The sequence below is a fragment of the Pinus tabuliformis genome, chromosome J (assembly GCF_031772625.1).
Source record: "Pinus tabuliformis cultivar Carrire ecotype Pingquan chromosome J, CPIR1, whole genome shotgun sequence".
Lineage (NCBI taxonomy): Eukaryota > Viridiplantae > Streptophyta > Pinopsida > Pinales > Pinaceae > Pinus > Pinus tabuliformis.
In genome coordinates this window covers 993,064,263-993,092,148 of record NC_142295.1, presented here as the reverse complement: position 1 = coordinate 993,092,148, position 27,886 = coordinate 993,064,263, and the positions used below count along the sequence as shown (strand labels likewise).

The following is a 27,886-nucleotide window of genomic DNA, read 5'->3' as shown; positions in this document are numbered from 1 at the left end:
TGGATGACTTGGAAGGGCCATATGGATGATGTGTCACTCTCTTAGTGTGCATGGGATGTGATGTGGAATCGTGGATGTAGCTTGGGGAAATCATCTTGTAAAATAATGAGCTGAAATAAAGATTAATTCTATTATATTTTGACGTCACTTGGCTGTATGAGGGTTTTATGATCCAAATTTTGACTTGTTCAAGCATTTCCCATGCTTCAAGGGGATGCTTTGACCCAAAGCATCACCATGGTCCTTCATTTTGAGCATTATTTGGTGGTATTGGACCACTATATCACTTAATTTTGGAAGCTGCTAGCATGATGCCACGTGCTTGATGTAGTATTGGCACACTTTCTTGAGGTTGTTGCACTGAAAGGAGGTTGTTGGAGCCTTTTTGACTTGAAGACACTTACCGTGTTTTCATGATTGACTGTGGACAATCCACATCAACTTTGGACCATTTTGGAGGCTACGTATTGGCATCTTGGACCACTTATCTTCTCATGGTTAGATCAGCCCCCTTTCTGGGGCATTTACTCATCATATCACTGTACATGTGGCTTGACCACTTCATTTTTTATGTTTTGTTAGATTACTTTATTGTAGGAGTGAGCGAGACTTTTTTTTCTTTGGCTAGATCTAAGGAATTAAATCAAAAAATGATATTTTATTCTAAAGGTAGTTAGATCTCACTCTATAAACAGAAGAGAGCTTCCTCATTTGTACTCATGGTTGGATTGTAAGTGCACTCCTTTCCTTGGAGCTTAATGGAAATATCTTTGTGGAAGCTATTTTGGTGTTAAGGACTTATTTATGTGATGAATGTTTTTGAATTGGAAGCTATTCTTTCTTGGTTGTTTCTTCTACAGCATTAAAAGGCATTATTGTGATTGTTCAAGACTACCATAAGGCTGCAAATATCGATCCATTTGAAGGCAAATTTATCACTTGAAAGGAGGACATCTAGAGGCTCTACTCACATGCTCTCCTTTGTTGGTTTGGGGTAAGTTTAATCCTCCTTGCTAAGCCATACTCCAAAGTTCCTTTCTAAGGCCTTTTCACTTTGTTTCATGCCATAGTTGATTTTGTGGTTAGAGGCTCTCCTATTGAAAGGATCTTTTATGGTGGGGCTATGACTTCATGATTTTCCTTGATTAGTTGAGGGGTTAATTTAGCTAGGGGTTCTAACCTCTTTCCCTAATCCAAAAGCATCGAATAACTGACTTACGAGGGTTTTCTTCTTGATAATCTTTCCATTTCATTCCTCTTGACTCCATAACCCTAATAGGATATTCACATTTATCACTTGGAAGGAGGACATCTAGAGGCTCTACTCACATGCTCTCCTTTATTGGTTTGGGGTAAGCATAGTTTTAAAACTCTGACTCGACCGAGGATCAACTCCGAAACGGTAATGACTCGGCCGGCTCGATTTCAGTGACTCGGTCGTTGTAAAAAATACATTAAATATTTATTTTTTTTATAAAAAAACATAATTTTAAAGATTTTAAACATAATTTTAAAGATTTTCGTTCATGTTTCCAAACACGCAGCATTATAATATAGATGGAAGACAACATATGATCAAAGTAGGCTCATGAACCAATCCATTATATCAAAATGGTACCCAATGGCAATACATAGTCAACTGTCATACATGATCAAAGACTCAAAACAAAAAACACATAACCAAGGAGGCTAGAAATGGCCTCTACAACAAAAGTAAACTGTGACCAGACTCCAGTACTAGTACTACAGCTACTAGATAGTAGCTACTGCTAGAGGAGCCAAAATCATGTCGATCAATCTCTGGATCATCATCAGAGTCAGACAGGGGGGCCCATGGCTCCTCATCATCATCATCATCTCCAACTGCAGCTGTAGAAGTGGTACCACTAGCAGGTTGTGCAACTGCAGCAGATGCAAGCTGAGATAGAGTAGATATGCGGCTGCGCTTCTGTCGTGGCTGAGCAGAGGAAGCACCTACAACTGGAGTCCTTGCTGGTTGTGAGACTGAGGCTGGTGGATTGGGATCTGCATTCAACTTAACAACATGTTCAAGTTCAACTGATGTCTCGATATCTAAATCTAAATCAAGATCCTCATCAGGATCAAACTCTGTTGGACGACTCTCCACTACCCAATCTGATGTTGGATCAATGTCTTCCAACACAATGGGATCTGAATCAGGTCTTTTGTTCAGCAAATGGTTTCGTCTGAGCCGGAGGCTGTATTGGACATAAACTAGATCATTTAACTGTTTTTGATCCAAACGGTTTCTCTTCTTTGTGTTACTTGGGAGCAGGAGCGAAAACGGGAGCGGGAGCGACATTTTTAGAAGCTCCTGGTTTGGGAGCGAATCCCAGAGGAGTTCGACAACCAATGTCACTAACATCATGGTACATAGAGGGATTGGTGCTCTTGATTAAATATGAGTTCCATACCCTAATACATGACAAAATTCAATGGAAACATTGCAATCCTCCAATCCTGAAATCCTGAAAAACTGATAAGTCTGTTGGATTTTGAATGAAATCTAAAATTCTACTTTCTCCATATGAAATCCAATGAGGCCGAAACCACTCTCAAACATCCTGAGTCATTTCATGGTAATGTTAAAAATTTAAGTAAAAGGATGAAAATGAAGATGTCACTTTTACTTTAAGAATTTAACATTACCATGACATTTGAATAGCATATCAATAGTAGAGAGCATTTGAGTGTGTTAAATAGGGTTTGGGAGGGGGAATGGACCCCAAATAACATTTAGCTAATTCATAAAACACCTTGAAGTCCAAACCAATCAGCAAACCCCTTAAAATTTCATTAAAATAATGTTAAATCGTTGTTTTAGTGGGTTACGGGCCGTTGTTTGTGACTCGGCCGAGTCAGTACGGGAAACGGCCGAGTTGGCCGAGTCATGGCTGACTCGGCCAACCGAGCCGTTTTTTGTACCGAGTCACTCCGGAGGGCAATGGAACGGACCAACTCGACCGTTTCCGTTTCGAAACGGCCCTTTTTTAGAACTATGGGGGTAAGTTTAATCCTCCTTGCTAAGCCATACTTGGTGGCTCTCCCCTTGAAAGGATCCTTTCTGGTGGGGTTATGACTTCATGATTTTCCTTAATTAGTTGAGGGGTTAATTTAGCTAGGGGTTCTAACCTATTTCCCTAATCCAAAAGCATTGAATAACCAACTTACGAGGGTTTTCTTCTTGATCTAATCTTTCCATTTGATTCTTCTTGACTACATAACCCTAATAGGATATTCACATTGATCTTCATATCCCTCTATCACCTTTTTTTCTTTTCTTAAACAAAAAACCCTAAAATATCCTAAAAAGTGTTTCTTTGAGGCTATCATTGACATCACCTTATGCCTAATTGACTATGCATTGCTGATCCTCGTAGGGAAGCCCCCCTGTGTCGGAGAAGAGTGGGCCTAAATTGAGAGGCAAGCTGTTGACATGATAGTGGATGACCTTCCAAGAGGTTCCCATCAACTTGTGCATTGTGGATTGGAGTTTTTGTCACATGTACAATTTGTGTGATAACAAGCCCCATATGTGAAATGATCATTGTACGCAAAAAAGGTGAATCCCGAGTTTTGGTAAAATGAAAACTTTAAAAATCCACTTCTCCAAAAAGTAGCAATTCCAAATGACATCACATTCTAGACATCATAATTTATATCCATAACAAAGTACAGTGCCAATGATAGACACTAAAAGAACATAAAACAACTCAAAGAACAATGTTAGACAATTCAACTTGGTGTTTTTCTCTTAATACTAATGCTCCTTTGCTATCTACTAACACTAAATTTAGCTCCACTAAAAGGCTAAATCAAAAGGGGGAGAACATTGAGACATGTTGCAAAAGGCTTCACTATAAAAGTTTCTCTAGGCAGTAGTTTCATAGATGAAAGGAGCCCGCATCATGAGTGGCATATTTTGTAGAATTTCCTTGAAATTTTGCAACTGCTTCAATTTTGAAAACTAGTTTCTATTCATAAAGGCACAAAATTTCGCTACATATTTGCAGCGGAATAGAACAAAAATAGAACACAGTCTCACGATAGCAAAACACAATATTATTCTAGGGAACCCAACTGGGAAAACCCTCTGAAATTAGGCATTTCCATGGATAATTATCACAAATGAAGAATAAACAGGATTTTATGACTTGGAAATATGGCTTTTATGCCTCACATTGGTATGGAGAAATTCTGAATAATTCCAACTCATAGTCACCAGGTTTCACATCCCTGAGGTAAAATCAGTTCAGGTTACTTGGGTAGAGTTATTTAAAATATAAAAACTACAGGATTAAGAAACAAGAAATTTAATCTTCCAAGCTTTTAACATCATTTCTCATCCCAAATATTCTGCCTTCTTCCATACACAGCCCTTAAAAATTACTTCATTATTATACAATAACACTTCATTCTTTGTTCCTTCTGATGTGGGAAATTTTACCATAATCATCAGTGTTTCTATAGTCAATCCAAGGATCCTTCTAACTAGGTGAGCAGTGAACTATTCTGCAGCTTCTCCAGATAGCTTAATAAATGTGCTTGTCATTGAATGTTATTAAAAAGGTTCAAACACATGGATTGAATACTTTAAGATCAAGAAAATGCTACATCATTCGAAACTATATTCCGCGCCATATAGTTACTATCAATTAAAATATTAATGTTAAAAAAACTGAAAAATAATTACCTGCATTCTTGCTTTTCTTTCCTCTTTTCGTTCAGCCAGAGCAACATATAGTGGTTTGTTGACTATGATCTTATTACTGAGTCCTGAAGCCTGGAACCAATGAAAAAGCACCAAGTAATCAAAAAATACAAGCTACCTATACTGAGACCCCACTTCAAGACATTCCACGACAAAGCATTACAGTAAAAGGCAAACATACTGCTCGGTTTGCTTCCTCTGGAGACGAAAAGGCCACAAATCCAGAACCTCTACTCTGACCATGAGGATCACGCATTACCTGAAAAATATTCTCAAACCAATTTCTTCAACCAGCATAACATGACACTATCACTAAATGAATTGAAAATGATCAAAAGGATTTTTGGAGTTTCCCCCTAAGAATCTTAAAGCCATACAAACTATGTCCAGTGAGTTCGACCTTTTCATATTGGAAGAACACACCAACTCAGATTGGAGTAACAAAATGTCGACAGAAACATTCATTACAACCTAAGAAACTAATTAAACTAATTCCATCATCAGAAATTAACATGTTAAAGGTGTTACATTAGCAATTGATAAGCTATCGAATGTTAAAATCGATTGCATTTTATTAAAGGTTCACAACAAGGTTTAGAATGTTCCAACTATTCCAGTTGCAGTGAGCTGTTCTAAGGGAGACATGATCTTACCTTGCATGATGTTATTGTACCAAATTCAGCAAATATTTCCCTTAGCTTGTCATCATCAATGCTATCATCTAAATTCTTTACATAAAGATTAACTCCTTGAAGCTTTTCAATCCTTTCTTTCCGTAACTGCTCAAATCTTGCTCTCAATTCAGCCTCCCTCTCATATTTTTTTTGAGCTCTTCCAACATACCATTCCTTGTCATCAAACTTCATACCATTCAAATTCTCAACAGCCTTTGCTGCATCATCAGGATTTTCAAAATTAACAAATCCAAAGCACTTTGATTTACCCTCTGCATCCCTCATTACCACCGCACTGGTGATTGGTCCATACTCCTCAAATTTATTTCCTAAATCTTCATCTGTGATTGAATCTGACAAATTCTTAACATATACATTACAAAACTTGGCCCCTCCATTACTTTGCTCTCTTTCCTGTCTCCGCAAAAAAGGGCCAACATAGACCTGTTTGTCATTCATCAGCATGCCATTCAACTTATCTATCGCATTCTGTGTTGATTCCTCTTGTTCAAATTGAACAAAACCATATCCTTTGGATTGCCCTTCTGAATCAGTTGCAACCTTACAGGATGAAATAGGTCCAAAAGCTGAAAATGTATCGTGAAGGGCTTTGTGATCTATTGTTTTATCTAAATTCTGCCAAAACAAAAGCATGAGAATGTAAACAAAATTAGGCATACATATGTCCAATGATATATATATAATTTTATCATGTCAAACTATCACAAAACCTGAACTATCTTAAAATAACTAATAAAGAAAAATGCACCAATTTTTTTACTTGATAAATATATTTGCTGTTCCGCTTTTGCGGACACTCGGATCTCGATGGGAATACATTATTCGGATAGGCTTTCCATTGATAGCTGTAAAGTTTAGCACCTCTATAGCCCTAGACGCTGCAATACATTGTTCCTAACCATGTTAATGGCAAGCAAGAGCTATCTAACACTCAGCATTGATCTAGGATAAAAGCACATTCCATGCACACACACAAACACATATAATCATTAAAAGCTTCATTGAACATGAACATAAGAAAATGTGTAAATGGAACATAGCACACAGTTAAAATAAAAAGATTGTTACAGAAATATAACCACCCCCGCTCTCCCCCCCACTTCCAAGGTTCAAATTTCCCATATACATGTTTCACCCCTTGTGGGCCATCTCACCAATGCAAGCAGAAGGCCATTTCAGGCAGTTGGAAATCCAAAAACTTCTAAAATGTACAAAGCAAAATCAAGCAAACAAATCAAGCTCAAGGCCCTTGCTTTTGTGATTGGAAATTAAATAGCAATGTTGCATGACTTGTATTCGTATAGGACTCGTCACGGCATTGACTCGTCAACTCATATAAGACTCGGGAACGACCCTTATAAGACTTGTATAAGACTCGTCAAAATACAAAAAAAAAAACTTAAAATATGGTAAATTTTAAGCACAAAATAGAAACTAATGACAATTCCAATCTTTATAAGTTATAAAAACCACAATATATGCAATAATTCATAACATCATCTCATATCTATAAAAGTACAACATAACATATTCGATTCTTGTAAGCAAAACATTTAAACACTAAATAAGAAAAGGACTCATGATTCCATAATTAAAATAAAAATGTCAGTAAGTTCAAAATTCAAATATATATGTCATAAATGATAAATGATTGTCTCATAACAATCTTGAGTCTCATCACTCATGAACGACCGCGCCTACAATAAGCCCTCGTGGAGCTAGTGGTAACATCAGAAGGCTGAAGCTTCAAGTGTGTTTGGAGTCTCCATTTGAGATGGCAAACTAGAGAGATCCTTAGTCTCTTCATCAAGCAAACTCAAATCATGGGCCTCCTCCTTCACAACCCAATCAAACTCTTAATTAATAATATACAATAAAATTGTATCAATATCCTTTGGTTGCACTAGTTTTGTGAGCATTCGAAGGTTTTAGTAGATAAAAACCAACTTCTCCAACCTCTCATGCTCCAACCTGTTTCTCTTTTTGCTATGGATGTGCTCAAACAATAATCAATTGCGCTCATAAGAAGAAGCACTGCAAGGTTGACTCAAAACTCTGATGGCGAATTCATTGATTTCAAACATAGATCTTCATCTATAACATGCATAGTACATACAAAATTCAAATACATGTCAGTGATCACATAAATCATGATTCATAATTCATAAACGAAAGACAACTTACACGTACAAGATAGTAAGATAAAGACACTAACAACTGTAGTTTTCTCATTAAGTCATCAAACCAAAAGGTGTTACATAGGTGTTGACGCAATGCCAATGGCAAATAGAAATAGAAAATATAAAACAACTACATGCATACAAGCCTCAAGGCAATAGGTAGTCATCAATCCTCAGAGTCATCATCAGAATCAGCATCAATGTCCTCATCATCATGGTCACCACTGCTCCCCTCTGCATCCTCCTCCTCCCCTGTATCCATAGTCACCTCTACATCTGTTGGTGTGGAGGATGACCCCTCTAAGTCATCAAATCTAACAAGCTTTAGCACTGAATCATTGAGATCCATGTTGGCCAATGCCAACTCAACACTGTTGTCCAGACCCATATCATCAGGAAAGACATCCCACATATTTGTCTGTCCCCTCAACCACTCTTCCCTCTGCCTGTAAATAAGACGAAGGTTGGTGTGCACATACACCATTGTCTCTGCCCTGGACTGCTCAAGCCTGCTCTTCTTCACACCATACAAATTCCCGTGTGTGCTCCAATTCCTCTCGCAACAAGAGGATGAAGTCACCTGAGAGAGGAGCCTCACAGCTAACTGCTGAAGAGGAGGGCTTGTTGCCCCATGATTTGCCCACCAAGAATAGGGCTTCTTAGCCCCCCTGTCTCTAATCACATCATATCCTGCAAATCGACCAATGCCAGTGGAAAACTCTGCAAAGGCATCCTCCGCCTCATCAAGCAATGCTCTATCCTAAAAAACCCACCTGAATGCATCTTTCCTCCCCTGTGAGATTTCACCATCCATGTGAGGAGGGAATCTGCAAGAAGTTCCACCATTCAGCCACTCATGGCTATAGTATTTTGGGTTCAATAAGTGAGCCAAACAATGTAAAGGTGTACAATTCTTGTCCCATCTACTAACAAGAATATCCTGTGTAGTATCACAAAAGGCCTCTTGTGATGTCTCATACTCAGGGCACTCACTCTAAAGAATAATGCTCCTCACAGACTTAATCATAGAATCCCATCCCTCATAAACCTCTCCTAGGATGGGTTTGTCTATATCTGCAAATCGAAGCAAAGAAATGATAGGGTCCATGATCCGAATAATTAGATCTACCCTCTCCCACCAAGCATCATCTAGCACTGTGTCCTTCACTCTTTTAGAGGCTACCTAATCTGTCTTTCTCCAAAAAGACCAAAACTCAAAAATAACCATGGACCCAAGAGCAGTCTTGACCTCCCTCAACCTCTTCAACATCCAAATCGAAGCAAAGAAATGATAGGGTCCATGATCCAAATAATTAGATCTACCCTCTCCCACCAAGCATCATCTAGCACTGTGTCCTTCACTCTTTTAGAGGCTACCTAATCTGTCTTTCTCCAAAAAGACCAAAACTCAGAAATAACCATGGACCCAAGAGCAGTCTTGACCTCCCTCAACCTCTTCAACATCATGAATGAAGAGGCAAACCGTGTATCAACAATCTTCAACAATGATAGATTGGTGTACTCCTTGTAGATAGTGAGGGCATTTGTATGATTTTGCACAAAGTTACAGATATGTCGTGCATCCTCAATAATGTTACCAATCCAAAGCACATCAGAAGCAATGGATTTCAGTGCTAAGTTCAATGAATGGACAATGCAAGGTGTCCAAAACACTTGTGGAAATTTAGCTTCCACAATCATGCTAGCAGCCTTGCACACAGGTGCATTATCCGTAATGATTTGCACACAAGAATCAACACCTACATCTTCAATAACTTTAATAAATAACTCACCAATAAATTGTGCATCCTTGTATTCTCCAACTGTATCCACTGTTTTCAAGAAAATTGTACCATTCAAGGAAGACACCATGAAGTTGATGATTGGGTGTCAAGCTGGATTTGTCCATCCATCAGAAACAATGCTAACCCCAGATGTTGGCCATGATGCTACAATAGGATCAAGCATTTTTTGCACCTCTTTTTTTGCCTTCGTTAACAATGTGGTTCTCAACTTCTCTGACCCAGGAGGCACATACCCTGATGGAGCCCCTTGAGGTAGAGCTCGGCACATCTCAGTAAATAGAGGTGAGCATACAACATTAAATGATATGAAGTTTTGATAGAAGAAGAAGGCAATGGTGAGATCAAGCTCTTCCCGTCTCTCTTTTTGGAAAATCTTGTCCATTGGAGCAAGTGCAATTGCTCGTCTTTTTGCTGCTTGTCCCCCAACAGAAGTAGAACTCTCAAATGGAAATTTGGTGGTGCCTTTCCTCAAAAATGGAAGGGGGTCTTCATTCTTGGTTTTTCTTGATTTTGCAGCCACATTTTCCATACCAACATTGGACTCCTTGTCCATTTCTTTCCTCTTTTGTAAAGGAACAGCATTACAAGCTCCAATTCCACAACCTGGTAAAGCCAACAAATGGCATTTCACACGGAAATATGTGCTTTTGAAAGCAATGTGACAAAAGTTGCATCTCCATTGCACATTGCCTCCTCCCTTCCCCTTGGTGTTTGTCCCATCCTCTCTTGTGACATATTTCCACAAGGGATATTTCTCAATGTTGTCTTTAGGTCCTCCTCTTCCCTCAACATTACTTGCAGCAGACTCTGATGATATTGGGGGAGGAGGGGCATCTCCAATGGAGACATTCTTCCCCTTCCTTTGCCCCCTAACTGCTGCCTTTGATTGAGCCATGAATACTGTAAAAGAAATTAACAAAACATGCACAAATTTGTAAACAGAAAATCATATACAAACTACTGTAATAGAATAAGAAATGCAAAAAATTGGAGCTGAAATGCACTTACCTGGTGCTTGAATCTCCTTGCCGAACACTCTACTCCCTTAGCTCCTTGCTCCAAACCCTTAGCTCCTTGCCCCCAGCTCAAACTATGCAAAAAGAAATGAGAAACAACATGAATGAATAAAGGAACATCGTGCTTTTTAACCCACGGAGGTCGTTTTTTGGGGATACGAATCCCAGAATCGGGATTCGTACATATCCTGTACGGACACGTCGAATCCTGTTCTGGGATTCGAATTCCCAGCAAATCGTATCCGATTCGCGGGATTCGGATTCGCCAGGGGTTTTCAACGAATCCGGTTACATAGGGAGATATCTATATTCATTTCCCTTATAGAAAGTCTTGATGGCCTCTTTGGCCCTGTCTGTGCCCTCGTAAATATATCCCATTGCAGGTTTCTCTCCATCCATCAATCTCAAGACTTTCACAAGGGGCTCAGTGAAGCTGACAATCTCAGTGACTTTGTCCCACAAACTATCACCAATGACAGATGCTTTCACAGACAATGCTTCTGGTTTTGTGCTATCTTTCCAAAATACCCATTGTTGGCTACAAAACATTCTTCTCAAAGCTTGGTACTCATACAAAAGGCTTTGGAGGGAAAGAAAGTTTGTAGCAAATTGTGTGACAGTTGGGCGACTAAGCTCACCCTGTGTGAATTACCTCATAAGGTTCAACACCCAAGCATGATTATAAATATTTTGTGCTATCTTTCCAAAATACCCATTGTTGGCTACAAAACATTCTTCTCAAAGCTTGGTACTCATACAAAAGGCTTTGGAGGGAAAGAAAGTTTGTAGCAAACTATGTGACAGTTGGGCGACTAAGCTCACCCTGTGTGAATTCCCTCATAAGGTTCAACACCCAAGCATGATTATAAATATACTTGGTAATTTGTTTGCATTCTTGCACAACATCTTGCACCCACTCCAGCTTCCCAATGTCCTCTAACATCAAGTCTAAGCCATTGGCAGCGCATGGAATCCAAAAAATGGTGGGATATTTGGCACAAAGCAACCTTCCAGCTGCCACATAATTTGTTGCATTGTCCGTGACTACTTGGACAACATTTGTAACCCCAACTTCCTCCACCACATCAGCCAACAATGAAAAAATCAAATTTGCATCTTTTACATTTGCAGATGCATCAATGGATTTTAGGAACATGGTTCCTTTAGGGCAAGCTACAACAAAATTTATTATTGCTCTACCCCTCTGATCTGTCCACCCATCAGACATAATTGTACAACCTTTAAATTTCCATGAGCTTTTAATGCTTTCCAATTGTTTCTTGACACACTCAAGCTCCTCATCTAGCTCTTTTCCATTAAGTGCATTATAAGATGGGGCTTTGTATCCAATGCCAACACTTGCAATGGCATCCACCATGGGCTGATAAAAATATGACTTTGCATAGTTGAATGAAATATTGTTATGGTACCAAAACCACCTCACTGCCATATTTGCCTCCTTCCTCTTCTTTTCATTAAAACTATCCAAGGTTGGTTGAGATCCTGGAGTTGTACGAGGACTAAAGAAAGAAGGGGTTATACTCCTATTTGCCACAACATTTGAAGAGGAGTTACCAATACCTGGACTTTGAAACTGTGTTTCACTCTGAGATGAAGATCTACCTATCCCAACAATCTCATCCTTCCTTCTTGCCCTCTTAGAAATTTTTTCTTTAATGGATTCCAAAGCAACTGCCATTTCAGTAGTGACTTCATCAGGGCAACTTTGACAACATCCCACAGCGTTCCCAGGAATTTTGGCTAGGTGGTATTTCATCCTGTTTATGTCTTCATGCATTGTGGCATTGCAACAATTGCACTTGAGATAGTGGTCATTACTAGCAATGATTCGTTGACCATGTGCCCATGCCAGATCATGAGACTTTCTAGAACCCTTTGGTGGCATGGTGACAAAATCTGGAAGAACAAAACCAAATAAAAATTAAAAATTAAAAATCTTTGGTTTTTTAAAAAAAATTTGGTTTTGATTTTTTTAATTTGAAAATTTTTTTGGCCCCATGGCTAAGTTTCTCAGCCACACAACGCTCTGTTTCTCAGCCACACAAGGTCGTTGTGGGGCTGAGAAACTCAACCACAAGTGGCCCCAAACATTAAAAAAAATTGCAAACATAAAAACAAATTTAAAAACCAAAAAAAAAAATGAATACAAAAAAATTACATGGGAAACATTCAAATAAGGTTCATGAAGCCTACCTGAAGTTGAGTCTGGTCCGATGAAGCCTCCTTTAGCCTCCTCCAAGAGCTCCTTCACTGTGCAATGGAGTCACTCAACACTCGTACAAATTAGCTAAACACTCAAATGACAAGTGAATGACAAATGGAAGGGAGAGAGGTGCTTATAAAGCATTTTCTTCCCCCTCCAATTTCCCTCCACCTCATTTCCAACAAACATACAATAAGATTAATAAAAATATAAAAAATATAAACAAAAAAAAAATTCTAAAGATTTTGTGCCTTTTGAGGCTCAACGAGTCCTATACGAATCTGATACGGATCACAAAGTCTGATCCGATGAAGCCTCCTTTAGCCTCCTCCAAGAGCTCCTTCACTGTGCAATGGAGTCACTTAACACTCATACGAATTAGCCAAACACTCATATGACAAGTGAATGACAATTGGAAGGGAGAGAGGTGCTTATAAATCATTTTCTTCCCCCTCCAATTTCCCTTTCCCTCCACCTCATTTCCAAAAAATGAAAAAAAGAAAAAGAAAAAAAATCTGAACATTTTGTGCCTTTTGAGGCTTGACGGGTCCTATACGAGTCTAATACATATTGTATAGTGTACCCGAGGGTCCTATACAGGTATACGGGTACTATGATAAACTCGTTGAATTCGGGTCTTAACCACGGGTTCTATGTGTGTGACCCAACCCAGTATTGACCCGTGAAGACCCACGGGAAATCGCGAGTCTTATGCAAGACATGCTTCACTGGTAAATAGTCAAGAAACATTGGAAGAGGATTGCAATGGAGTGTAGTCTCACAAATTTAGGAGCAATTCCAATGAAACCCTTTCAAAAATGAACTACTGACATTCCTAGGACCATACAGTATTCAACATAAAACACAGCGTGTGGAATAAAGATCCAATGAAACACTCCTTGTGGAATATATCCTTGTCGTACATGTGGTAGTCAAGAATCAATAAAACCCCAGAAAGAATAGACCACTGTCAATTGCAATGATGCATGGATTTGCATTTTAACATTGGTTCAAATCAAACCTTCAAATTAAGGAAATACTAGAGTTGACAAATGGCAATGTTGCTTATTAAATTGTTTTGGAAATCCAAAAAACTTTAAAATGTACAAAAAAATCAAGCAGACAAAGCAAGCTCAAAAAATAAATAAAAAGTTCAAGGCCCTTGTTCTTGTGATTGAAACGTAAAGAGTCGTTGAAACACTAGAAGGGGATTAGATTGGAGTGAAGTCTTGCAAATTTAGAGGAACAATTCTAATGAAACGCTTTCAAAAACAAATTACTGAAATTGCATCTTAGGACCATGCAGTGTTCAACATAAAATACAGAGTTCAACACCACTCTTCTCATAATTGGTAAGTAAAAGTTTCAACAATCCACTGAAAAGGTAGAACTAGAAATTTGGCACAAAGATTGGCCATGGCCTTGCCCTTGAAGCAGAGTGGTTTAAATAAAGCCCTATAATACACATTTGTTTGTTAGATTTGGTTTAGAAATCCCCAAACAATACAATGTGCAGAAAATTTGAGAAAACGAAGAAAGCTCGAAAAACAAATACAATGTTCAATGCCCCTGTTGAAGCTTGTGGTAGCTTTGGAAGGTTTTCTGCATAGGCCTGGTGTATTAACATGTAAAAGATGATTTATTGCCTTATTAGGTGCTTGCTTGATGGAGTAAGTGATTTATGTCTTCTTTCGTAAGTCTAAATTAGGAAAAGTACAATAACTAAACTCAATTAATTATTGTGGACTATTAAGTCAATTTCTAAGTATAAATAATGAAATTATTTAAGTGACTTAGGAATGATCTCAATCGTTGATCTCCTAGATCTACTAGAAGGGAGATTATGATTAGGGATTTGGGTTTGATGAAGATTATAAAATAAGCCTAAGGGAGAGTTTAAGACACACACAGTTGAGAAAGTGAATTTTCTCTAGAGCAAGAGGCTCAACTAGACTGTAGCATAGAGGAAGAATGCAAGTTGATTCAAGAGCATTTCCAAGAGGCCGAATTGTTGAAGCAAGGAGGATTTTCCAAGGCCAAATCTCTTGAGGCGCAGATGTTGTTCAAGGGGAAGGCAAAAATTGGAGTTGTTGCTATGAGGTGGGCCAAAATTCTCTAGAAGACCGAATTGTTGAAGCGATGAGGTCGAATTTGGAGAGGTTGATTTGCCAGGGCCAACTATCCTGAGGCGTAGAGGTTGTTCAAGGGGAAGGTATAAAGTCAAGTTGTTGGTGTGAGGTGGGCCAAAATTATCCAGGCCAAATTTCTTCAAAGGCTAATTTCCCATGGGTCAAATTCTTTGTTTTTACTTCCGCTGCATATAAATTTCTAGAAGTTCAAATACCAATGATTTTATTTTTCAACAATTCAAAAATTATTTGGGTGATAAAATACATGTATGGGAATAAATAATTGTTGCAAAAAAATACATCTGGGCTGGAATTAGGAGATTTAACATGGGTATCAGAGCTCTAGAAAACTCTGAAGGAGATATCTGAGAACACTAGTGTGTACTGCAGCGAATTTCTTCTTTTTATGGCAACAAATTATTTTTAATTTTGCAGCTAGGATTTTGTGGCCAAGTTACTAGGTCAATTTGTGAGATGGCATCACTAAGTAGTTTGAGATATGAAGATAGATTGGATGGGGTTGCTAACTTCAATACTTGGAAGGAGTGAATCACCATAGTTTTAAAAATGAATGGCTTGTGGAATTTTGTGAGCACAAAGATCCAAGTTCCTTTAGATCCAAACCAAGCAGTCGAGCACAATCAGAAGGATGTGAAAGCAATGGGTATAATTTTGGATGGTGTGAGGGATCATATAATTCCTCACATATCAAGGAAGGACATAAGTGGGTAGCCCTAACTGGTCTTTATCAGAGAACAAACAAAAACAAGAGGATGGTGTTGTGGTAAAAATTAAACAGCATCAAGGCGAACAAATCAAAGATTGTTCTTACCTCACAAGGATCCAACGAGCTCGTGATGAGCTATCAGTTGTTGGGGAGGCAGCGAATGATTCAGAGCAAGCAAAAGTGGCTTTGAAAGAATGTGCCAAGCATTGAACCACCTTTGTGGTTGGGATCTTGGCTAGGAAACACTTACTAATTGGAGCCAGTTGTGGGATGATTTCATCTAGGAGAATTCTTTAACCGGAGGACAGCGAAGGAGTGATGAGGGGAAGAGGAGCTTGTTGTTGTTGCATAGCCACTGCACAGATGGACGAGTTGGCTAAACAATTCAAGAAAAACTTTGTTAGCTCTCATACCTTTCTGGCACTGTAGAGGTGTTTGGTTTGTGGACAGTGGAGAATCCCGGCACATGATGGAATCTTGAGACACTTTCACCAACATGACCAAGGAGCCTAGAGATATACATGTAGAGTTTGGTGATAATGCCAATTATGCAATAGAGGGCATTGGTAGCATTGAGTTTCAAATGGACTCAAGAAATATCATGGAGGTCAATAAAGAGTTGTTTCTACCACGTTTGGAGAGGAATCTCCAATCAGTTTCGGCCATGGAGGACGAAGGACTAGAAATCAGCTTCATGGGAGATGAAGTGGTTGTTGGGCCAAAAGGAGTTGATCCCAGCAAGAGACAAATAATTGGGAGAAGAAAGAAGAATCTCTATCTATTGATAAGACAGTTGGTGAAGGCTATCATACATAAGTGACAACCAGAGCAAGCTTTGGCAGAAGGGGATGGAACACTTACACTACAGGGCTCTTCCTATGTTACAAAGAATGGTTACAAGTTTTCCAGACAACGGGGTGGCACAAGAGCGAGTGTGCAAGGAGTGTGTGCTTATGCAAGTAGGCCAAAATTGTGTTTCCTAATAACAAGACCAGGTCGAAGGGTGTGTTGGAATCACTATATATATGCCATTCGACCTCCTCCTCTTGGGCAATTCAAATCAGACATATAACAAAGTATCTTTTGCAATGGGGACAAGGAATAGAAGGCCAAATTTGTCTCGAAGAAGAAGACTGATCTCTCTCCCCATCAGACCTCGCACATGTGGCATTCCTCACTGCAGCTAAATTCGCACGTGTGACAGAAAGGATAATTTTTTGGGCATCTTTAAGCAGCAGATCCGAGTTTCTCTAGTGCAAAAGTAGGCCGAAATTTCAGCCCTAGCTTATCAGACTAGATCAAGTTTATTGGGCAGAAGTTTGACTTGACCTAAGGGAAGTTTGACCATAGTGATTTTGCTGGTCAATTTGACCTTATTCTTGGCTAGAAGAATTAGATGCATCTCTATTGACATGAATAATTTCTTTCAGGAAAAAGTTGTTTGGCTTTTTCCCATTGTGGTTTTTCCCAAGGTAAAGTCTTGTGTCTCTTGTTTGGTCGTCTCTTTATGATCCCATTGCCATTTTATTTCTATTGTAAAGATCTTCTATGTAAATGCTTTATGATGAATTTCAATGAAATAAAAGATTAATGTAAGAAATCATAAGTAATTATCAGTTAGAAGATCCTATGAAAAATCAACATATGTCAGTGGAACCAATCATGGGGTCAATATACCTTGCAACATTCATAGATGACTTTTCCAAGAAGACTTCGATCTACTTCATGAAGACCAAGGGTGAGATCTTCGGTCGATATCAGGAGCTTAAATCTCTTGTGGAGAACCAAAATGGAAAAAAGTATAAAGGTGCTAAGAACAGATAATGAGGGCGAGTATACCTCCAATGAGTTCAAAGATATTCGCAAGGCAACAGAGATCAAGAAGGAGCTCACAGTACCTCACAACCCTCAACAGAATGGGGTTGCCAAGAGGAAAAACAAGACCATAATGGAGTCAACGAGGGAAATGATTAATGGCTAAGAATTGCCAATGTTTTTGTGGGAAAACGCTTGCAATACAATTGTGCATCTACAAAATAGGATTTCTCTCAAAGTGTTGGAGGATATGACTCCTGAGGAGATGTTCATAGGAGTGAAGCCAAAGGTGAGTCATTTGTGCATCTTTGGTAGTCCAACTTATATTCACACTCCTACACTGTAAAGGACTAAGTTGGAGCCCTTGTCAGAAAGGGGAATATTTGTGGGCTATAGTGATGTCTTAGAGGCCTATTGAATCTACATTCCAAAGCAAAGGGGAGTTATCGTCAGTCGGGATGTCAAATTCAATGAGGATAGGACCTTTACAAGGTCTCATTAGAAAGAACCAGCAAGGGTAGAGAATCAAGAGCAAGATGCTCCTAAGGTTGAGTCTAGATCAACATCTCCAACAACACGAACACAACCTATAATCTAGATGAGGAGCGAGATGATCCTTCGAGCTCTTTCAAGAGGAGGCTAAGACAGGTCGAGTAGACCTTGAGGGATATTGAGGAGCATGTGGAGTCTCCCAGCAACACTTTTAGGCAGAGCAAACCACCAGAGAGATTTTCTAGATACATGACCTTGTCAAGCCACATCAGTGAGTCTGAGCCTTCTACTTTCGAGGAGGCTGCAGATGTGCAAATCTGGAGGGATGCCATGGTGGAGTATAACTTCTGTTAGTTTTTGTAACGTCAAATGGTGTTCTAGTCTCAAACTTTTTCGAGAGGCTAAAACACGAGTTCTCCAAAACCACGAAATCATTTCTGGAAATTCCGCCTCGGGATAGTTCAATTAAATCAATTGACCATCATTTCAATTTTTCCTAATTTAACTTAGGAAACCTGGATAATTAATAGTAATTAATTGGGAAAGGTGAGAATTCTCTAGAAACTCACACAAATCGACTTGGAGATGATCTCAACCATCGATTAAGTTTTAATCTTGGCCGCTAAAGACTCGACTGGAGATTATAAAAGTTCAAAGGGTAGATGGAGATACACACAAAGCGAGAGCCAGTAATGCAAGTTCCTTGGCGGGTCGGGCAGCCTAAGAGAGTTCGACCCAAAAGGGATGCAAAGGGGCAGAGATACTAATTTTGGAGGAGGATTCCAGTTTTGGAGAGTCGGGACAGGAGGTCGAGTTATTTCTCCAACAGGCTGCGTAGGGCCTGCGCAAAGCCTCAAAGAGGTAGTTCGATTTAGCTAAACTGGAGGTGGATTTAGTTGCCAAAGGCTGGGAAAATTTCCAGAAGGCCAGGAGGATCGTTTCCAGAGCAACAACAAGTAGAATAACTTGAGTAGCAGTAGTTTCGGGCTAAGCGTGTGACAGACTGTGCAAAGGTGATGTAGAAGCTTGTACAGAGGGTTTGGACGGCTTACTTGGAATTGTCAATTTGTACCAAGATTGCTTGGAGATGAGGGTAATTTCCCTCAATTGATTTTGCAAGTGTTTCTCTCAAATTGGATTACTAGATTAAGCATCCAAGGTTGTACTCAAAATTTCATTGTTGCATAGCAATACTAAAACCCTCAATTGTTACATCAATTTTCCCACATTGGGTTTTTCCGGGGACATTTGTCCAAAAATAAGTATATCATTTTTATGTGTGTGCTAGCATTTCTCAGTTTCCAGCATTTTATTTTCTGCAGTGTTTTTATGGTGAATATTTCAGTTGTGATTTTATTCATTGTTTGTCATAGCAAATAAACTACATAATTAAATTTATAGTTAGAAGAATAATTTCCAGTTGCTACATTAGACTTGTAAATTTTCACATGGTATCAGAGCACAGTTGACGGACAGGGAAGCTCAGACTCAAAGAGGGAGAATTTTGTGGCTTAGAGGGAGCAACAACCCAAATTTCCCAAGGGTTGCACAAAGCCTAGCCAGGAAGTGCGAATTGTTGGACAGGGTTCAATTTCCAGCTACAAGAGGCAAGAAAGTTCGATTTGTCCACAGAAGCAATTCGAACAGGCAGAGAGAGCACCAGCTGAGTATTTCACACCTCTGGTCTAGGCACAGTATGGTGTTGCAGCAGTTTGCAGTAGCAGAATCAACGTCGGGTGGAAGAGAAATTGCACACACAGAGGGAGATTTCTCTCAGAGGATTTCTAGCTAACAAATCTGGAATTTCCAATTGCAGCAAGCAAATTTTCTCACTCCAGGAAGGAGTGCAAAAAGCAGTGTTAGCAGTCGAGCAGGTGAAAGAAGGAGATTTATGTATCAGTTCATTTTTTGCAGAGATGGCTTCAGCAGTTCTCCGAGATCAGGACAGATTAGAGGGTGCATCAGACTATTGTATCTGGAAGGCCAGGATGGCATTCTTGTTAGGCGAGTATGGTCTGAAAACACACGCCGAAAGAGTTGTCGCAATACCAACAAGATGCAGACCAGCTAGCAAATTACAATAAATTGATGGCCAAGGCGAAGCGATTGATTTTCAACGAAGTTCAAAGATCATATTGTCTCACACATTGCGGCCAATAATATGGCCAAAGAAATGTGGGCTGCTCTCGCATCACTCTACCAAAATCCTTTCGAGCATTAGAAGATGTTCCTAAAGGAGAAGCTGAGGAATGTTCAAATGCAGAAGAGTGAATGGATCAACCCCTATCTCAACAGAATTTAGGATATCCGAAATGAGCTTGCAGCCGTAGGAGAATCACCTCCAGATACAGAAGTTGTGTGTTTGGCCCTCAACAATGTCACCGAGGAATTGGAGAACTTTGTTCAAGGCATTAGGGGACGAGATCATCTACCTGGGTGGGACCAAATGTGGGCAAACCTCACACAAGAGGAGATGATGCAAACTCTAGTAAAGAGATCCATAGCGGAGGAAGGATCAAGATGAGAAATGGAGGCCTATGTCTACACCGATGATCACTAACTTGAAGAATTTGAGTGCTTCTTAGGGTGAGTTGGTGGATCCCACACTTTATAAGAAGTTGATGGGCTCCTTGAAGTATCTCGTCAATACCAAGCCAAATATTTGTTTTGTTGTGAACACACTCAACCAGTTCATGGAGCCGAGATAGGTTCAATGGGTGGCAGCGAAGCATGCGCTAAGACACCTACAAGGTACAGTGGACTTTGGGCTCAACTATGTGGGAGTTGGTGTAGTAGAGTTGGAGGGGTACACAGATGGCACTTAGTTCAACAGACGCAAAGTACATGGCAGCGAGTATGACGAGTTGTGAGGCAATATGGCTCCACAAGATGCTTGCAGGATTATTTGGTTTGGAGATGGGGCCAACAGTGATTCACTGTGACAATCAGAGTTGCATTAAGCACTGAAAATCTTGTGTTCCATGATCAATCCAAGCATATCGAGAACAAGTATCACTTCATCAGAGACATGGTCCAAAGAGGTGTTGTTAGATTGCAGTGCATTTCCACAAAGGACTAGGTGGTCGATATTATCACTAGGCCTCTGGTGAAAGGGAAGTCTGTGAAGTACAGAGATAAGTTGGGAGTAGTAGAGAAACCCTTCCTTGCTAGGGCGGAGTGTTGAAGCTTGTGGTAGCTTCCAAAGGTCTTATGCATAGGTTTGATGTCTTAGCATGTAAAAGATGACTCATTGCCTCTTTAGATGTTAGTTTTTGTAGCATCGGAGGTGTTCTAGTCTCGAAACTTTGTGGAGAGGCTAAAACATAGGAGTTCTCCATAACCCAGAAATCATTTATGGAAATCCCACCTAGAAGTGTCTCAATTAGATTATTAGCCTATTTTTAAATATTTTCTAAGTTTAAACTTAGAAAAAGTAGTTAATTAATCAGTATTAATTGAAATAAGATGTGAATCATCTAGAAACTCACATGCATTGACAGGGAAATAATCATACCCATCAATTAAGATTTAATCTTGGTCGTTGGAGTCCCAAGAGAAGATTATAAAAAGAAGTCGATGGGTGGATGGAGAACACATGCATAGAGATCACTTTTCTTGGAGAGTACAATTTTAAAGAGGCAATAGCCGAAACAGTTCAAGCCAGAGAAGGAAGCAGAGACAGAGAGGGGCAGGGATAGGGAAACCGGAGGAAGATATCTTTGCAGAGAGGCCGAAATTTCTCCCAAAGGTTGCATAAAGGCAACGCAAAAGCTTCAAAGGGCAGTTTGATTTTGATGGGGTGAAGTTGGTTATCAATTCCAGAGACCAGAAGACATTTCTAGAGGGCCAGAGAGACAGTTTCCCAATCAACAAAAGGGAGGAAAACTTGATTTGCAATTGTTCCGCGCTGAGCGTGTAGCAGATTGCGCAGGGGTGACACAGAAGCTACACAAATCTAGTTGGACGGCTAGCTTTTCAATGGCAATCAAGTGCCAGGATTGCTCGGAGTGAGGGTAATTTCCCTCAAATTATTTCTTCCAGTATTTTCTCTACAGGATAGCCAGTATTCCGCATCTAGATTGTACACAAAAAATTTCATTGTTGCATAATAATATAAAACCCTTGGTTGTTGCACCAATTTTCCCAAGTTGGGTTTTTCCGGGGACTTTAGTCCAAAAAAAAAGTGTCAGAATTATGTGTGTGTGAGCTAGAATATTTCTCAATTTCCAGCACTATTATTTTCCGCAGTTTTGTTTGTGAAGATTGCAGTGTGATTTATTCGATATTCACAATAGCAAATAAATTGTTAAATTAATTAACACTTAGAAGAATTAATTTCAATGGCTGTAATAGGATTTCAAAGCTGAAATTTTCACATGGTATCAGAGCCAAGTTGATGAGAAGAGGAAGCTCAAAAGCAGAGGCAAAAATTCATTGTTAAGGGAGCAGAGGGTCGAGTTTCTGGAAGCTACGCAAAGCCTAAGCCAAGCATATTGAATTGCTTGGAGAGTTCAATTTTTCAGTGCAGGTTGGTAGAAAAATTTGGCTTGCCAATTGAGTGATTTCAGCAAGCAAAGGGACCAGTAGCAGCTTAGATTTTTGCTGATGAGATTCCTTGTTTGGGCGCAAAAGGGTTTTGCAGCAATTTAGAGATCTAATTTGTCCTCCTCATGGATCATTACCTTGCTACGGGGGCCCACAGTATTCAATAGCAAGATGGATCAGTGTTAGTGATGCAGTCAGATTCCCAAGTAACAGTGGCAGACGAGTAGCAGTCAGGTGCTGAAGAGCGTAATGCAGTGTTGGTAGCAGTGCAGAGTCAACAGCAGTGCATATTCCTTGGTGGACAGTGCAATGGCTAGTAGCAATTAGTATTCAGGAGACAGATGTAGCAGACACAGTTGATTCAGTATTTAGGATGCTTCTTTGTTGCAGTAGTTGCAGTTGTAGCAGCAATAAATGAGCAGTGCAGATGCAGAGTTGGCAGCAGTATAACAATGTCAACAACAACACAGATGCAGCATTAGAGTTACCAAGTGGTTGATGGGCAGTGACAATGAGTCACTGTGGCCAGACATCAGCAGTGTGACAGAGGGTGATACAAAGACAGAGTGTTGTAGTAATAGTGCAGCACTATAACACCTTTCTTGCTAAGAGGGAGTGTTAATTTTTATAGCATCGAAGGTGTTCTAGTCTCGAAACTTTGTGGAGAGGCTAAAACACAAGAGTTCTTCATAACCCGGAAATCGCTTTTGGAAATTCCACCTAGAAGGGTCTCAATTAGATTATTAGCCTATGGTTAAATATTTCTTAAGTCTAAACTTAGAAAAAGTGGTTAATTAATCAGTATTAATTGAGATAAGATGTGCATCATCTAGAAACTCACACAGATCGACAAGGAAATAACTTAGCCATCGATTAAGATTTAATCTTGGTCATTGGAGTCCCAACAAAATATTATAAGAAGTCAATGGGTAGATGGAGAACACACACATAGAGATCGATTTCCTTGGAGAGTTCGATTTTCCATAGGTAGTAGCCAGAGAAAGAAGCAGAGACAGAGAGGGGCAGGGACATTGAAGCCGGAGGAATATTTTTCAAGATCTGCTGAGTAATTTGCAAAGAGGTCGAAATTTCACCAAGAGGTTGCACAGAGGTAGCACAGAAGCTTCAGAGGGTGATTTGATTTTGCTAGGGTGAAGCTGGTTATTAGTTCCAGAGGCCAAAAGACATTTATAGTGTCGGAGAGACAGTTTCCCAGTCAGCACAAGGCAGGACGGCTTGTTATGTAGTTGTTCTGGGCTAAGCGTCTATCGAATTGCACAGGGGTGACACAAAATTTGCGCAGAGCTAATTGTAAGGCTAGCTTTTCGGTGGCAGTCAAGTGTCGGGATTGCTCGCAGTAAGGGTAATTTCACTCAAATTGTTTTTGCCAATATTTTCTCTGCAAAATAGTAAGTATTGGACATTCAGATTGTACTCAGATCTAAGTTTCAAGAAATGCCGAAACATTTCGGAGTTTCTGAAACAAGTATATTTAAAAACTTCACCTCCCAAAAAAGGAAACGCCGACCAACATTGGTTGAAACGCCATATATGTTTATATATATAAAGAAATGTATAAATAAGTGAATAACACATTATCTTGCAAGAAAAAACGGAATAAGACCCATAGATGACAATTTAGAAGGAAAACCAAGTCTATATGAACTCATAGATGATTACATAATGGTCGAGTTTCAGTGAAGTTTCGGTTGAGTTTCAGAGTTTCAAGTACGGGTACGTCCCGAAACGTCGGGTTCCTAGAAATTTCATACAACATAGAATCAGATAAATTCATTGTTGCATAATAATATAAAACCCTCAATTGTTGCACTGGTTTTCCCAAGTTTGGTTTTTCGAGGGAATTTGGTCTAAAAATAAGTGTCATAATTTTTTGTGTGCTAGAATATTTCTCAGTTTCCAACGCTATTATTTTCCGTAGTTTTATTTGTGAAGGTTGCGATGTGATTTATTCGATATTTGGCATAACAAATAAATTGTTAAGTTAATTAAAATTAGAAGAATTAATTCCAGATGCTGCAATAGGATTTCAGTGGTGAAATTTTCACATTAGATACTTACTTGATGGAGTAAGAGATTTATGTCTTATTTCCTAAGTACAATAATTAAATTCAATTAATTATTGTGGACTATTAAGTCAATTTCTAAGGATAAATAATGAAATTATTTAAGTGACTAAGAAATGATCTCAACCATGGATCTCCAAGATCTTCTAGAAGGGATATTAGGGTTAGGGATTTAGGCTGGAAGAGTGCAAGTTGATTCGAGAACATTTCCAAGAGATCGAATTTGCCAGAGATTTCAAGGCTGAATTGTTGATTTGCCAGGGCCAAATTTACTGAGGTGAAAAAGGTTGTTCGAGGGGTAGGTGCAGGGCCGAGTCGTCGGTGTGAGGCGGGCCAGATTTCACCAAGCCAAATTTCTTCAAAGGTTGATTTCTAATGGGCCAATATTCCTATGGTTGAATTCTTCCAATGGGGCCGAGTTGCAAGCTCCAATCAATGCATATTTCCTTATAATTTCTCAGTGGGTCGAAACCCTAATTTTCCTAAGATTGATAAATGAAGGAGAATTCTTGTCGGTGTTTATATCTTGTAATGTGTAATTGATCTCTCTATTTTTATTTCCACTACATATAAATTTCTAGAAGTTAAAATACCATTGATTTTATTTTTCAACAATTCAAAAATTATTTGGGTAAGAATATAAATTTTTGGGAATAAATAATTGTTGCGAGAAAATAAATTTGGGTTGGTATTAGAAGGTTTAACAGCCCATGTTCTTGCAAATGGAATGCAAAAGAGTCAAAAACACCCTAGTATACAACACAACACAAGAGTTGCAAATATCACAATATATACTCAAAGACCCTAGTGATAAGCATAAATAAAAAGAATTTTCCAATAGGATCACAAAGGATATTAAAGCATTAAGAATTCACAAGACTTGTTAGATCGTCCTAAACATGGTCAAGCCATGGTAAACGATTCTTTCATTTAACGGTATTGTTCAAAAAACTCCCATAAAAGCAAATAATCAAAGTTAAATACCCCTTTGGTAAATACAAATTCAATAAAATCCTAAGAAAATAGAAAATCAAAATTTACGATGGTGCATGGCTTTCCACTTTAAGCAAAACGATTTGAATCGAGATTCCGATCTTGCAATCAGTAAAGATCAATAAAACCCAAAAAATATAGAGAAGTGGAAATTGGATTAGATATAATCTTGCACTTTAATAAGAAAGCAGGGGAAGTAATCTTGCAAGATAAATACAACACAAACTTGACATTGGTAAGAGTCAATAAAACCCTAAATAGATAGCAGAACTGCATTAGATATAGTATTGCACTTTTAGAAATATAACCCCAAAAAAATTAGAAAAATGGCAATTGCAATGGTACCTAACCTTGCCAATTTAAGCAGAAGGGTCCAAATAAAAGCTACAAATAAATGCAGCACTAGAATTGATAAATGACAATTTTGCTTATTAAATTTGTTTTTAAATTTCAAAAAATCTAAAATATATGGAACAAAAAATCAAGCACGCAAAGCAAGCTCAAAAATAAATATAATGTTCAAGGCCCACGATCTCATGATTGGAATGTAAAGAGTCATTAAAGCCCTAGAAAAAATAAAAAATAAAAACTAGAATTGCATTAGAGCATAGTCTCATGATTTTAGAGGAACAATTCAAGTGAAACCCTTTTGAGAAAAGCCATTAGAATTTGCTCCTGAACTTGTACAATATTCAACATAAAAGAAAGGATCTGCAAATTAAAGATCCAACAAAACACTTCATAAGAACTATGTGCGCAATACAATAAATAAGTTACAAACAAAAACAAACATACAAAATCATCCAAAAGGATCAAAATGATATCAAAGCATAGAGATTCCATTGAGTCATAGACCTTATGAACCCACTCAACACATGGTAGGCAGCTCTTTCAAAAACTCACAAAAAAGCAAATGTTCACAAAATAAATAAGATGAACAATGTTCAATGCTCATGTTCTCACAACTAGTAAGCAAAGATTCTACAATAAAACCCCAAAAAAGTATAAATTCGGCAATTGCGATAGTAGGTGACCTTGCAACTTGCAACCAAAAAAAATGATGTTATCTGCTCTGAGCTCCCCTCAAGCCCTAACATTGATGCGTTTAATGATCTCATATTGGCATAGTCCAAAGTCTCAAAGTCACAGCCTGCCAAATTCGTGAAGAAATCCCAAAGTTGTGGTGAATGCCTCCAAATCATGCACTATGGCACTTTGACTAGCGAATGGAGGTCTGGTGGGCCAATTCACCAAGATTTGGCCCTCTCCCAAATCTTCGAATCTCTAGATAGACAAGAATTGGAGGCCTTTAATCAAATAAAAAGTCTCTGCCTCCATCTATGAAAGAGGTATTTTTACTTTTTATTTTGAGTATAAATTTGATAGAGATATGATCTTCAGAAGTGGCCCCTACCTTATGGGAGCTCAAGGCTTATATCAAGACAAATGGAGTCCTGACTTCAACAAAGAAAATGATGCCCCTTCAACTATACCTATCTGTTGATTTCTGGTAGCTTCGAATGTGCTCTAACCCTCAAAATTTGCAGGGAGGCTAGGGCACATGTATTCCAAAATATCCATAAATTGTTTTGGGAAATTCCACCCGGAGAAGGTTTTATTAAAATAATTAATTATTTTTAATGGATGCCTAAGTCTAAACTTAGGAAATTAAAAGAATTAAAGGGTATTAATTAAACTAAGGGTGAAACTTCTAGAAGAAGATGAGGATCAAGCCAAAATGATTTGAGCCATTGATTAAGATCTAATCTAGGTCGTTGGTTACTCAGCGAGAAGATTATAAGAAGAGGCTTGACAGGCATTTGGAAAATACATCTAGTGAGAGATCAAAGAGCAGTACGACAGTTGAAGGAAAATCGAAGTTGAAGGAAAATCGAAGTGATTTCTTGCAGTGAGGGGCAGGGATAATTTCAGGAGGAAGTTTTCCTGATCTGGAGAGTACAAAGCAGAGAGGGCAAAAAGACATCCAGAGAGGCTAACGCAGAGCTACGTTGTGGCAGCGCAGAGCTTCAGAGGGAGTCTGAAATTCTACTAAGGAATAGTCGAAATCTAATGTCAGAGCCGAGGTGTGAGACCGGGAGGATAGAGGGTCAAAGTTTCCAACCATCAGAGGAGGTGCAGTGCAATCCCAGCGACAGTGACACAGTGACTGCGTGGGTGTGATGCAGTACTGCACAGAGGCAACACAGAGGCTCATCTCCACAGCAAATCAGTGTCGGATCTTCCAGTGACAGGGTGAGATCATCTCACTACTTTTTGTCCAGTCATATCTCTGTATAGGATTGCCAGTTTGGGCATCCGTAGAATTGTACTCAAAAATTACCGCTTAATAATACAAACCCTCAGTTGTTGCACCTGTTTTCCAACATTGGGTTTTTCCAAGGACATTGGTCCAAAAACAACAGTGTCACTTGTGTGTGTTATTTCTTTC

The 27,886-nt window shown here is 39.0% G+C and overlaps 1 protein-coding gene across 1 annotated transcript in view; it reads right to left on the bottom strand.

Annotated features, from left to right (window-relative positions):
- LOC149230174 (polyadenylate-binding protein 2-like) overlaps nucleotides 1–27,886 on the bottom strand; it is a 137,000-nt gene that overhangs the window by 81,919 nt on the left and 27,195 nt on the right. Inside the window, exons 2-5 of the mRNA XM_089378880.1 lie at nucleotides 6,189–6,305; nucleotides 5,386–6,044; nucleotides 4,914–4,991; nucleotides 4,715–4,804 (exon numbers count right to left, since the gene is read on the bottom strand). Coding sequence (XP_089235006.1) covers nucleotides 4,715–4,804; nucleotides 4,914–4,991; nucleotides 5,386–6,044; nucleotides 6,189–6,305 — 944 coding nt within the window. The remainder of the gene's footprint in view (nucleotides 1–4,714; nucleotides 4,805–4,913; nucleotides 4,992–5,385; nucleotides 6,045–6,188; nucleotides 6,306–27,886) is intronic.